The sequence below is a fragment of the Mobula hypostoma genome, chromosome 14 (genome assembly GCF_963921235.1).
Source record: "Mobula hypostoma chromosome 14, sMobHyp1.1, whole genome shotgun sequence".
NCBI lineage: Eukaryota > Metazoa > Chordata > Chondrichthyes > Myliobatiformes > Myliobatidae > Mobula > Mobula hypostoma.
In genome coordinates, this window is record NC_086110.1 from 16373651 (window position 1) to 16388679 (window position 15029).

At 41.4% G+C, this 15029-nt stretch overlaps 1 protein-coding gene across 1 annotated transcript in view; it reads right to left on the minus strand.

Annotated features, from left to right (window-relative positions):
• The window catches only part of LOC134356592 (adhesion G-protein coupled receptor G1-like), a 101112-nt gene extending 86871 nt beyond the window's left edge, over positions 1-14241 (minus strand). Inside the window, exons 1-2 of the mRNA XM_063067552.1 lie at positions 14196-14241; positions 7140-7237 (exon numbers count right to left, since the gene is read on the minus strand). Coding sequence (XP_062923622.1) covers positions 7140-7221 — 82 coding nt within the window. The 5' untranslated portion in view covers positions 7222-7237; positions 14196-14241. The remainder of the gene's footprint in view (positions 1-7139; positions 7238-14195) is intronic.
• Between the last annotated feature and the right edge of the window lie 788 nt (positions 14242-15029).

Sequence of the window (15029 nt, forward strand, 5' to 3'; positions counted from 1 at the left end):
CTCTGCGCTTAAAGACAAACCCGTTGAGATTTTTGAGCGGAAAAAACGTGAGCAAGTGGGACAGAAGCAAGTGCTGAGAGCCACCACCTCCACAAATGCTGCTGCTCTGAGAGTGTCGTACTTAGTGGCTAGCCGTATTGCTAAGGCTAAGAAGCCTTTCACTGTTGGTGAAGAATTGATTCTGCCTGCTGCCAAGGACATGTTCCATGAACTGTTGGGAGAAGCTGCAGCTAACACGATGGCACAGGTTTCTCTTTCAGCTACCACAGTTTCAAGGAGAATCAATGACATAGCAGAGGACATCGAAGCACAGCTGTTGGAATGGCTTAGCAAGTCGCCATGGTATGCTATCCAGGTCGTCGGGTCTACCGATGTCAACAACAAGGCAATACTGCTGGTCTATCTACTATATATATTTCAAGACGATCTGCATGAGGATTTGTTGTGTGCACTGCCGCTGCTAACTAACACAAATGGGGCAGGACTATTCAAGTCTTTGAATGACTATACATCAGGCAAACTGGACTGGCTATTCTGTGTTGGAATATGCACAGACGGGGCTGCAGCTATGACTAGACAGCTGTCTGGTTTCACTACCCGAGTCAAAGAGGTTGTTCCTGAATGCCAGTCTACACACTGTGTCACACACAGGGAAATGCTGACTAGCCAAAAAATGTCACCTGATCTTAACAGCGTATTGAGTGACGTTGTTGAAGTTATCAATCACATCAAAGCAAAAGCCCTTAACTCATGTCTGTTTGAGCAGCTTTGCGAGGAAATGGATGCAGAGAACAAGTGCCTTCTCTTACACACTGAAGTCAGGTGGCTATCAAGGGGGACAGCCCTGGCTAGGGTTTTTGAGTTAAGAGAGCAGCTAGAGATATCTTTCAGGGAAAAAGTCATCACTGGCAGCACACTTCAGTGACGAGGAGTGGATAGCAAAACTGGCTTATCAGTGTGACATCTTCAACCTGCTCAATGAACTCAATTTGTCACTTCAGGGGAGGATGACAGCTGTCTTCAAGTTGGCAGATTAAGTGTCTGCTTTCAAAGCCAAATTGGATCTGTGGGGACAGCGAGTGGACAGGGACATATTTCACATATTCCCAACATTAGCTGGGATTCTGCGAGAGACTGAGGCTGCACCATCCTTCTCACAGCTGGTCCGCAATCACCTATCTTCGCTGTCGACAGAATTCAAGTGTTACTTCCCAACCGCAAATGACCCAAGACGTGCAACAGTATGGGTCCGTAACCCATTTGTGAATGTCCCCGGTGAATCATCCATGTCAGCACGGGAAGAAGATCAACTCCTCGAGCTTGCAACTGATGGTGGCTGAGAAATATGTTTGGCATAACATCTCTGTCGGCATTCTGGATCAAAGTCAAGGCTGAATATCCTGACGTAGCCATGAAAGCACTGAAAACGTTGCTTCCATTTCCAACACCATATCTCTGCAAAGCGGGGTTTTCTGCAATGAATGCAACAAAAACTAAATTGTGGAATAGACCGGACATGTAAGGAACTCCCCTTGAGTATCGCTGTCTCCCATCACCCCTCGATGGGACCGTCTTGTTGCAGGGAAACAAGCCCAGGGCTCCCACTGATTCAACAATGTTGGTGTGTTGCAATGATTTTATTTGTTCATACAAGGAAAATATGTGCTGTGTGTTTAATATCCAAACGTTATTTAAAATGTTATGATGCTATTGACTTATAAGTGACTTATAATTGACTTATGCGAGGAAAATATGCGCTGTGTGTTTAATATTAAATTCGTTAGATAAACCCTTTTAGAAACGAAATTGAGTGTATTGGCCACTTATAAGTGACTTATAGTTGACTTATCACCTATATTCCAGTCATGATCAACACCCCCCTGTCGGCCGGTCCGCAAGAATATTGTCAATATTAAACCGGTCCGCAGTGCAAAAACGGTTGGGGACCTCTGATCTATATCAATGATCTGGATGATAATGTGGTTAACTGGATCAGCAAGTATGCTGATGACACCAGGATTGGGGGTGTAGTGGACAGTGAGGAAGGCTATCATAGCTTGCAGAGGGATCTGCATCAGCTGGAAAATAGGATGAAAAATGGCAGATGGAATTTAATGCAAACAAGTGCAAGGTTTTGCACTTTGGTAGCAACAACCAGGGTAGGTCTTACACAGTGAAGGCTAGGACACAGAGGACTATGGTAGAACAAAGGGATCTGGGAATACATGTCTATAATTAATTGAAAGTGGCATCATAGGTAAACAGGGTCAGAAAGAAAGCTTTAGGCACATTGGCCTTCATAAATCAAAGAATTGAGTTCAGGAAACAGTTTGTTATGTTGAAATTAAATAAGACATTGGTGAGGCCTAATTTGGAGTATTGTGTGCAGTTTTGGTCACCTATCTACAGGATAGATGTAAATAAGGTCGAGAGAGTACAGAGGAAAATTACAAGGATGTTGCCTAGTCTGGAGGACCTGAATTATAAAGAAAGATTGAATAGGTTAGGACTGGATTCTTTAGAATGTAGAAGACTAGGAGGAAATTTGATAGAAGTATACAAAATTATGAAGGGTATAGATAGGGTACATGCAAGCAGGCTTTTTCCACTGAGGTTGAGTGGGACACAGCCAGAGGTCATGTGTTAAGGGTTAAAGGTGAAAGCTGAGAGGTTTAAGGGGAACACAAGGGATAACTTCTTCACTCAGAGGGTTGTGAGAATGTGGAATGAGCTGCCAACACAAGTGGTGCATGCAAGCTCAATTTCACCATGTAAGAGATGTCTGGATAGGTACATGGATGGTAGGGATATGGAGGGCTATGGATCAGGTGTAGGCCAAAAAACAAAGTTATTCGGAAAATTGACGAAGGAAAGGCAGTGGATGTCGTCAACATGGACTTTAGTAAGGCTTTTTGTTTGTCATCTATATCAATCATCTGGATGATAATGTGGCAAACTGGATCAGCAAGCTTGCAGCAGGAGCTGGACCAACTGGGAAAAAGGGGCTGATAAATAGCAGATGGAATTTAATGCAGACCTGAGTGATGTGTTGCAGACAAACCAGGGTGGGACTTGTATGGTGAGCAGAGGGCACTGAGGAATGCAGTAGAACAGAGGGATCTAGAAGTACAGATCCATAATTCCTTTAAAGTAACGTCATATGTAGATAGAGTTGTAACGAGCTTTTGACACATTGGCCTCCTTCTTAAATCAAAGTATTGAATGCAGGAGCTGGGTGTTATATTTAAGTTGTTTAAGATTTTGATGATGCTTAATTTGAAGTATTGTGTATAGTTCTGACTAGAGGTCATGGTTTAAGGATGAAAGATGAAATGAGGGGGAACTACTTCGCTCAGAGTGTTGAGAGTGAGTAACGATCTGTCAGTGGGAATGGATTTGTTTTCAACATTTAAGAATAATTTGGATAGTAAATGGATGGGAGGAGTATGGAGGACTATGGTCGAGATACAGGTCAATGAGACTAGGCAGCATAATAGTTCAGCATAGACTAGATGGGCTGAAGGGCCTGTTTCCTTGCTGTAGTGCTGTATGACTTTTATTTCCTTCTAGATTGTGAATTACCAAAGTGCACTATACTTTCCCAAATTAAATTCCATCTGCCATTGATCTATCCAATTGAATCCAAGATTCACATGGCAGCCATGGATTAACATTCAGTTAACAATCTGGAATTTAATTAAGACTTTAAAATTTAATAAGATTTACATAATGACATTTCTATTATCTACGAAGGGAATTCACCTCCATCATTTTGTTGGTAGTTTAGATATTTTTTGAAGTCAGCTCCAAGGTATCACTGGACCAATTATACATGGCTGTCAACTCTCCTGAGACAGCAAACCCCATTGCTTTGTACAACATTCAAAGTTCGACTATTATCAATGTACTGTATGTACATGTCACGATATACTACCTTCAGATTTATTTTCTTGCAGGCATTCACAGGAATGGGTGATAAATGTACCAGGCTTTTAGAAGTTTTATAAAAGATGGAGGAGGAGGTAAAAGGGGCAGTGGGAAGTTGCGCTACTAATTAGGGACAATATCACGACTGCACTTGGGGGGAGGGTCGTAATGGAGTCCATTTGGGTAGAACTCAGGAATAGGAAGGGTGCAATCATACTAATGGGATTGTACTACAGATCATCTCCCCTAGTAGCTACCAGGACATTGAGGAATAGATACGTAATCAGATTAAGGAAATGTATAAAGATAATAGAGTTGTTGTCATGGGGGTTTTCAACGGGAACCTTCCTAGTGTAAGAGGTTTAGATGGGGCAGAGTATGTTAAGGGTTATTAAATCATTATGTGGATGGTCCAATGAGCGGAAGGGCTGTACTGGACCTGGTGTTAGGTGATGAGCCTGGCCAGGGGACTGACCTTTCAGTGGCTGAGCACTTGGATGCAGAGAATGTGGGTAATGTAATCAGATTAATGACTACTTTGCTTCAGTACTTACAAAGGAAAAGGGCATGGAGGATCTGGAGATCGATGCTGAGTGCATAAATATGTTAGGTCATTAGGAGGTCAAGGAAGAAGAAGTGTGAGTAAGCACAAAATACTCTGCAGATGCTGGGGTCAAAGCAACACTCACAACATGCTGGAGGAACTCAGCAGGTCGGGCAGCATCCGTGGAAACAATCAGTCAATGTTTTGGGCCAGAACCCTTCGTCAGGACGGATTCAGAATTGGCTTGTGCACAGAAGACAGGGGGTGGTGGTTGAAGGGACTTATTTGAGCTGGAGGTCTGTAATTAATGGTATTCTGCAGGGATCTGTGCTACGACCTCTGCTGCTTGTGATGTATATAAATGACCTGGATGAAAATGTAGATGAGTTGATTAGTAAGTCTGCGGATGAAACCAAGACTGCTGGAGCTCTGGATAGTGTAGAAGACTGCCAAAGAATGCAGCATAATATAGATTAGTTGCAGATATGGGCAAAGGAATGGCAGATGCAGCTTACCCAATAAATGTGAGGTGTTGCACATTGGTAGGAGACAGAACACTGTTAAGGGCAAGATCCTGAATAGTATTTCTGAGCAGAGAGATCTTGGGATCCAAATTCATAGCTCCTTGAAAGGTCGATAAATTGGTTAAGAAGGCTTATGGAATGCTTGCTTTTATTAGTCAAGACACTGAGCTTAGAAGTCAAGAGGTTATGTTGTAACTTTATAAAAATTTACAAAACTCTAGTCAGGCCATATCTGGAGTATTACATACAGTTCTGGTCATCACATATTAGGAATGATATTAAAGCTTTGGAGAGGGTGTAGAAGAGGTTCAGAAGGATGCCTGGTTTAGAGGGCGTATGCTGTTGCGAGAGGCTGGATAAACTTGGGTTGTTTTCTCTGGAGTGCAAAAGGCTGAGGAGAGATCAGATAGAGGTTTACAAGATCATAAGAGATATAAGTATAGTGGGCTGAGAGTATCTGTTTTCCCAAGGTTGAAATGTCTAATAGCAGACGGCATACATTGATGGTGAGAGGCGGATGTAAGGGGTAAGTTCTTACTCAGAGAGTGGTGGATGCCGAGAATGCACAGCCTGGTATGGTGGTAGAGGCAAATACATTAGAGGATTTCAGGAGATGTTTAGATAGTTATATTGATATAAGAGTAATGGAGAGATATTGATATCGTGTAGGTAGGAGGGATTTGTGTTTGGGTGTTTTTGATTTGCTCTTTAGATGGTTCGGCACAACCACAGTTGTAGACCAAAGGGCCTCTTTCTGTTCTGTACTGTTCTATGTTCTAACAAAGAAATACTATAGAATTAATGAAAAACTACACCCTAACAAAGGCTGACAAGCAACCAATGTGCAAAAGAAAATAAAATGTGCAAATACAAAATCAAATAATAATAATCATTGTTAGTGACTTCAATCAAGCAAACTTCAGGAATGTACTCCCCAAATAACATCAGCATCTCTCAGGTCTACTTCATCCCACCTGAATGAGTGTACTTCAGTTGTAACTAGCTTCATCAAGAAATCTGTTAACAACTGTGTTCTGATGAAGACAATTAGGGTTAATCCTAACCAGACATCTTAAATGAACTCACTGTCTGCTAAAGTCCTGATCCAAGGTATTCAGGATGGATGAGCTTGCACTGTACCAGAAAGCCAAGTATGATCTCTGAAAGCTATCAGGAATGCCGAGAGAGAACACTAGAGCAAGCTGGACAGTCAGTTGAGTCAGCTGAGTCCAGGCAGGGCCTGAACACTACCATTGGCTGCAAGCAGAAATGGCGGGGGGACAATCTCTAGCAAAGACACATCTCTTCTGATGACTTCATTGCCTTTTACACCCATTTTTAGCAGGGAAACTAAGTTCCACAAAGATGTGTCCCCTTAATCCCCATTGGCTTCATTCCATACATCTTGCTGGCAGAAGTCAGATGCACTGCAGAAAGTACTCCAACAAATGGCATCTCAGTCTGACTTATACTTGCTCTGCTCTGGACTGATGGATCTTGCAGACACTGGTAAACACAGCTCAGTCCACCAAAGGTGCAACACTTCTTTCCATCCAGTCCATCTTCATGGTGTGTTACTTCAGGGTGGCTAGCAAGAGCATGCTTCCCTGACCTTTCCCTTTTCTCTCTTCCACCTTCTAGCAGAGAGTACAGGAGTTTGAAAGCTCAGATGTTCAGGCTTAACATCAGCTTTTTCCCTCACTCTACCAGACTTCTGACCCAATCTCCTCATTCACACCCCTTTCCCCATAGTGCTGCAATGTTATCATCCACTGAACTCTATCTCTCTCGGTTGCTACATTATTGTCCTCAGGAAAAGAATCTGACCATCTAACCATGTCCGTCATATTAAAGTAAACTATAAAGTCACCACTGAGACTCCTATGCTCTAGTAATGAAAAGAAACGTTGCTTATGCAATCTCTCTTTGTATACAGTGCATTTCATAACCTTAATATTTTGTATCTTACATATTGTGGGATATTTCTGAGGTGCTGACTCAGGCATGTTAAGAAGGCACATTTCTTGCTTAAGGACTGAGGAAGGTTGAACGTAAGATGCACAAGTCACTCACCTAGTTCTAACAACTATAAGAATATGAAAGCTTTCAAACATGTAACACAAACAAGAAATAATGTGTCTTACCAGATATCATTCCAATAATGAATATTAACAAAATAATGCTTCCTCTTTTCCATATAATTATACACCCACATGCAGTTTCCATTGTCTGTATGATCTGGCTGAAGAAATGAAAACATACAATGAATTATAACAAGGGAAGATGAAGTAAAGACCATGTTGAAGATGATGAAATAGAAGGGAATTGTAGGAACCATAAACAGAGAATGGCTCTGGAGAATGGTGTTGATCTGTCTAAAGCAAACTAAAGGATATAGGCCAAATTACTCTGACTTTGAGAGGCAACCGGGATGAACTTACTCATTGCTTGTTTCCGTTGTAAAAGCAAGCCCCCAGTGCTCCATTATGTTTTCCATTTGAAGGGTTGACACTGGAAATGAATTGAAACTCCAGTGCTTCTAACTCTCCCACGTTTTCTTGAGTCCAAATCACTTGTACATTGTGACATGGGGTCCATTTCAGGCTGTATGTGAAATCCAGTGGTGTTGCAGTATACTAGTCGTAGGACAAACATTTGGAAGATTTTCAAGTCATATACAGTGCTGGAGGCTGGTTTATTGAATTTCAGAATCATTGAATTCAGGAAACCCCAATGCGGGGTGAAGGTTTCAGCAGAAGTGCATTGACCTATGTGAAGTGATAGAAAGTAACAGTGACAAGTCCCATCACCTAAATCCTGAGAATAATCTATCTTAGATAGGCATACGGATGAAAGAAAAATGCTAGAGGGAGTTAGATTGATCTTGGACAAGGTTAAATGGATAGCACATCATCGTGGACTGAAGGGCATATTCTATGTTTTATGAGCTATGTGAAGTGATGGGACAAAAAGTTCCATCACCTAAATCCTGAGCATAATCAATTAAGGAGAAATGCACATGGTCTTGTAAGAGAGACAACCAGGGGGATAATGACAGATTTATGACTGTAAGAGGGTCAAAGAGGCAGGTTAATAAAGATGGGCATGTTTAACAATGGCGCAATTGCACAAGACAATGTGATCTTTTTGTTTTGTAGTAAAATGTGTTATTGTGATCTTGCAGATAGCAACTGCTGAACAGCAGCTAGATATAAGGCTCTTGATAACACTGTCTTTAAAGAATATTGCTCATGTATGATAAGCTCTGTGACAGTATATATTTCCATGACAATGCAAATCAGGTAGAATAGGCTAGAAAACATGCTGGGTCATTCTCTTGCTGTTGTAGTTAGGTTGAGCTCTGAAATGAATCACCTGTCTGTTAGTGGACCAACTCCAGTGCTGAATTTTGAATTGCTCCAACAGGACACTCAAAATAAGAGTCACTGATAAATATTGCTGAGATTGAATGTATATTCAGTATTGGCCTCTCCCTGACATTCTCTCTTTTCCCCCCACCCCCACCACCCAAGATACAAGAGAACATGTACCACCAGTCTCAAAAACAGCTTCTACTCTGCTGTTAGAATATTCTTGAACATATCTTTTATATGAAATGTATGGGATGATCTGTCTGGGTGGCATACACAAAAATGCTTTAACTGTAACTCTCATATAGGGCAGCGTGGTAGCATAGTGGTCAGAATAATGCTTTACGGTATAGGCTCCTGGGTCCAATTCCCACTGCTGCCTGTAAGGAATTTGTATGTTCTCCCCATGGGTTTCCTTTGGGCCCTCCGGTTTCCTCCAAAGACGTCCCAGTTGGCAGATTAATTGGTCGTTGTAAATTGTCCCATGATTAGGCTATGATTAAATTGGGGGATTGCTGGGCAATGTGGCTTGAAGGCCCAGAAGGGCCTATTCTGCACTGTATCTCAAAAAATAAAAATATCCCAGTACATGTGACACAGTAGATCAATTAGCAATTACCAAATCCTTTTACACATAATTAAGACATGAAATTCATTCTCTTTCTTACTTTGTAACAGATACGCATTATAAAGATTTCTTATTTATGCTGAGAGTGCTCTCACATCAGGGAACATTACAGGGTTAGAATCACTCCAAATTAATGATGAGACTTAAGTTCATTTCAGAACCAAAGGTTGCAAATTATCTGGCTCAGATTCTGATTAATGCCAGTAAGAGAGATGGGCTGGTGACTACAAAATGGAGCAGGTAGCTGCCCAACTTAACTTTCACTCTAAGAAAAAGTTGATTCTGTTCTTCTACAGCAGCGGTCCCCAACTACCGGGCCGCAAAGCATGTGCTACCGGGCCGTGAGGAAACGATATGATTTGGCGATATGAGTCAGCTGCTCCTTTTCTCATTCCCTGTCACGTGCACTGTTGAGCTTTAACGCACACGAGGTCATGACCCGCGCGTCATCCATGTCAGCGTGGGAAGGAGATCAACTCCTCAAGCTTGCAAATGACGGCGGGCTGAAAAGTATGTTTGACATACTATCTCTGCCGGCATTCTGGATCAAAGTCAAGGCTAAATATCCTGAGATAGCCACGAAAGCACTGAAAACGTTGCTTCAATTTCCAACATATCTCTGCAATGAATGCAACGAAAACTAAATTGCGGAATAGACTGGACATAAGGAACCTCCTTCGAGTATTGCTGTCTCCCATCACCCCTCGATGGGACCGTCTTGTTGCAGGGAAACAAGCCCAGGGCTGCCACTGATTCAGCGATATTGGTGGGTTGCAATGGTTTTATATGTTCATACGGGGAAAATATGCACTGTGTGTTTAAATCAAAACATTACTTAAAATGTTATGATGCTATTGACTTATATAACCATATAACAATTACAGCACGGAAATAGGCCATCTCTGCCCTTCTAGTCCGTGCCGAACACTACTCTTACCTAGTCCACCGACCTGCACTCGGCCCATAACCCTCCAGTCCTTTCCTGTCCATATACCTATCCAATTTTTCTTTAAATGATAATATCGAACCTGCCTCTAGTACTTCTACTAGAAGTTCGTTCAACGTTTACTTCAAGCTCCCCTGATAATTGACTTATCACTATATTCATGCGAGGAAAATATGCGCTGTGTGTTTAATATTAAATTCGTTAGATAAACCCTCTTAGAAACGAAATTGAGTGTATTAGTCACTGATCACCTATATTCCGGTCGTGATTAACACCCCCCCCCCCCGAACAGAATCGCCAAAAACGATTTGTAGAAAAAAATCGGGGCGTACACCCATGAGCAAGTCACGCATGTGCACTGGTGCCTGCACAAGGCTTTATGGTCATTGTAGTCTTTCTCGAGGTAAACACAACGTATTTGACTGCTACTCTTGTCCGTTGGCAACCCTACCCACCACCCCGCGCCCCCCCCCCCCCGGTCAGCAAGAATATTGTGAATATTAAACCAGTCTGCAGTGCAAAAAAGGTTAGGGACCCCTGTTCTACAGAACTGGAGACTCTCATCCCTGGTAAATCTCTGCAGACCCTCCATAACCAAGGTCCGTTTCATTTCACCCTTCTCAAAAACATACAGTAACAAATTGAAAATATTAATTGATGGTTTTTAGGTATTTATTTTAAATATTGAGTAACTCCCACACAATTCCATTTGTAAAGCAACACATTAAGCACATGCTGACCACTTAACATTGTCCAATAATTCACCAGTGATTTGAAGATGAGTGAACCATTGTTCTTATACAGCCACAGATGAGATAACTGGGTGTCTCCTCACAAAACCAGGAAGGAACTAAGAAGAATTTCTACATGGCAGATTGCAAGCGGACTCAAATGTAAAGTGTAGAAATGATCCAAACCACAAAAATAGTCAGGGAGTTCAGGCAGAAACCTGCCTATTTCTGCCAATAACTGATAAAACTTTTCGGCTTTCTGACAGCAAATTTAAATCTCTAAGTTAAATTCCCTATACTTTCTTTTTTGCCCTGAAGCTCCTGTACCAGTTTACTGCTGTTGTGCATATTTAGAACATGGAATATAGAACATATGAACAGTATATCACAGAAACAGGCCATTCAGCCCACAACTGTGGTTGTGCTGAACCAGCTAAAAAGCAAATCAAAAATATCCAAACACTAGTCCCTACTACTTACACCATGTCTATATCCCTCCATCTTCTTTACATCCATGTGCCTATCTATATGCCTCTTAAAAGCCTCCAAAGTAATTTACCTCTACCATCATACCAGGCAGTGCATTCCAGACATCCACAATTCTCTGAATAAAAAACTTACTCCCTCTCACCTTCAAAGCATACCTTCTGGTATTACATATTTCAACCCTGGGAAACAGATATTCTCAGTCCACACTATTTATGTTTCTTATAACCTTGTAAACCTCTATCAGATTTCCCCTCAGTCTTCAGCGCTCCAAAGAAAACAACCCAAGTTTATCCAGCCTCTCATGATAGTACACACCCTCTAAACCAGGCAGCATCCTGGTAAACCTCTTCTGCACCCTTTCCAAAGCTTCAACTTAGTTCCTATAGTGAGGCAACCAGAACTGTATGGAATACTCCAGATGTGGCCTAACCAGAGTTTTGTAAAGTTTTATAAAGTTACAACATAATCTCTTGACTTTTAAACTCAGTGCCTCGACTAATAAAAGCAAGCATTCCATAAGTCTTCTTAACCAACATTGACCTTTCAAGGAGCTATGAACTTCAATCCCAAGATCTCTCTTCTCAGAAACACTGTTAAGGTTCTTGCCTTAACTGTGTACTGTCTCTTTGCATTTTCCCTACCAAGGTGCAACACCTCATATTTATCTGGGTTAAACTCCATCTGCCCATACCTGCAACTTATCTATATGTGCTGTATTCTTTGCCAGTCTTCTACATTATCCACAACTCCACCAAATTTGGTATCATTCACAAACCTACTAACTCACTCATCTACATTTTCATCTACGTCATTTATATACATCACAAACAGCAGAGGTCTTAGCACAGATCTCTGCAGAACACCATTAATTACAGACCTTCAGCACAAATAAGTCCCTTCAACTACTACTCTCTGCCTTTTCTGTGCAAGCCAATTCTCTATCCAAACAGCCAATTTGTCACGGACCCTATGCATCTTAATCTTCTGGATTAGCCTTCCATGGAGGGACTTTGTCAAACGCCTTACTAAAATCCACGTAGACAACACCCACTGCCCTATGCTCATCAATCTCTCATCACCTTGTCAAAAAACTCAATCAAGTTGGTAAGGCTTGACCTGCCCCGCACAATGTCATGCTGGCTCTCCTTATTTAGGCAATGGGTTTCCAAATGCTCATATATCCTACCCCTAAGAACTTTCTCCTGCAATTTCCCTACACCTGATGTGAGACTCACCGGTATATGGTTCCCAGGATTTTCCCTTGTACAACATTAGCCAATCACCAGTACACCAGTGGCTAGAGAGAACATGAAGATACTGGACAAGGTCCCAGCAATCTTGTCTCTTACCTCCTTCAATACCCTGGGGTAAATTCCATCAGACCCTGGGGACATACACCTTAACATTTATTAGAAGGCCCAACAATTCCTTGTCCTCAACCTACTTAGACACTCAGCACTGATCTCCTGGTCTTGCGTATCCTTTTATTTGATAAATACTGAAGCAAAGTACTCTTAAGTACCTCACTCACGTTCTCTGCACCTGAGCAAATGTTCCCTCCTTTATCCTTGAATGGTCCCTCCCTCTCCCTAGTTATCCTCTTGCTCATGTTGAATGTACAAAATATCCTGGGATTCACCTTAATCATACTTTCCAAAAACTTTTCATTGCCCCTCCTGGCTTTCCTAATTCCCTTCTTTAGTGGCTTCTTTATACTACTTATGTGCTTTATTTGATTCTAACTTCCAAAGCTTTGCATACTTTTTCTTCTTGACTAAATTCATCACCTATCTGAATATCCAAGGTTCTCTTATCTTTCCATCCCTGTCCTTCCTTCTAATAGGAACATACTTTTTCTTTACTCTGTGCAACTGATCTTTAAGCACCCTCCACATGTCTGATGTGGACTTGCCAGAGAAAAGGTGTTCCCAATTAACGCTTCTTAGTTCCTGCCTCATGCCCTCATGATTTGCCCTACTCCTATTTAAAACTCTCCTACAAGGACCACTCCTATCCTTATCTATAGCTATCCTGAAAGATAAGGAGTTGTGGTTACTGTTCTCTAACTGTTTGCCCACTGAAAGGACAATCACCTGGCCAGACTCACCACCTAACCAGGTCTAGTACAGCCCCTCCATTCATTGGAAAATCCACATATTAATTTAATAAATCCTCCTGGATACATTTAACAAATTCTGCCCCATCTAAACCCCTTGCACTAACAGGGTCCCAGTTTATATCAGGGAAGTTTTGGGGTCTTTCTGTCATGTCTCTTTGTTCTACATCTATTCTTAAAATAAACATGACCTTAAGTCATTTCCAATGGTGCTTCTGAGCTCCAGCCTCTTATACAACTGTTGATTTCCCCAGTTACTATCGCCCTCCCACCTCTGGCAACTCTATAACCTGTTAGGCACTTAATGTTTCCAAACATAATAAAAAAGAGAAAGCTGTAAACACTCAGCAGGGCACACAGCACATGTGGAAAGCAAAGACTTTTGGCTTCGTTTTCTGTTTTTTATTATCTCAGACTCTCAGCATCTGTTGTTTTCTGATTTTCAGTTATTTTTTCATCTTCACTTTTCCCTGGTGTGCTTCAGGAACATTCCTCACACAGAACTGGTTTGCCCCTTAGTCCAGTTCTGCATTCAAACATATGAAGCTTCATCAGGGCTCAGAGACTAGAAATATATTCACTTCTATAGGGTCACCATGGAACTCAAAAGAACCTTCCATCTTTGCCTCTCCACCCCCAACCATCTCTCAAGCATCTGATCTCTTTCAACAATGTCCAAGGATGCCAACGTTTACCTTGACATCACGGTTAAATCCTCAGTTACAGGAAATCTGCTTTACATCCTCAGGGAACAAAGGGATGTATGTTTTGGATTACAGATAGCATTAAGATCAGAGGTGTAAATGTATATTTCTGTCCTGTGTAAAGGCTTCTAGTTAAATTTCTAATGGGATTAGTTTGAGATCAAACATTAAAATTCTTAGCAAATGATGAAAAATAATAATCTACTGGCACTTACCCTGGAGAGACAATCCTTTCAGCTATGCAGGAGTATCTCTGACACCAGTTCTATTTACTTCAGAAAAAAAATGTAGAAACCTACAGTATGTCAGTTCTGCTTTTCTGGATTAACTAATAAAGTTAATGTGTTTCGAAATAAGGGCTTTCAAAATAAACCCCCAGTACTGTGGAAGATTGTTAACCTGGTGATGATGTATTGGGCTAAATTCATTAGCCTATCAACAAAATGTTAAAAATCTCCCGACAAATTCAACACAACTGAATTTGATCTCAAAATGTTGAGGTGGCGTTGGGAATGTTATATTTCCTCACAGCATACGTAGAAAATTATTCTGTCCCTTGAGTTCATACTGTCTCAGTGAGCAATCCCACTCCCCTACAAACTTATCCTTGTAAACTGTTTTCGTTACATTCCCACCAATCTTCCCCAGATGTTACCACTCACCTTTGGGGTGGGTGCCATTTGAACGGGCCAATTCAGCCACCGTGTGGCTTTGGGACCTTCAGGGGAGAGGGAAGAAACAGAGGTACCCAAGTGAAACACATGTACTCACAGGAAGAACATGCAAACTCTAATTCAGGAATGAAGTTTCCATGTAAAAATCAATTATTGTTGAAAAATCACATGGGGGTGGATAGACCTTTATGTGCTTTTCAAACTGGGAAATATTTCTAGGAAGTATTTTGAAAAATGTTACCACAAATAAAGATCAGGAATAATTAAATTTTAGATTGGAATTATTTTCAGATCAGAATATATTAGATATATTTACCACATATACATTGAATGTATCATTAACAGCTAACACAACTCAAGAATGTGCTGGGGGCA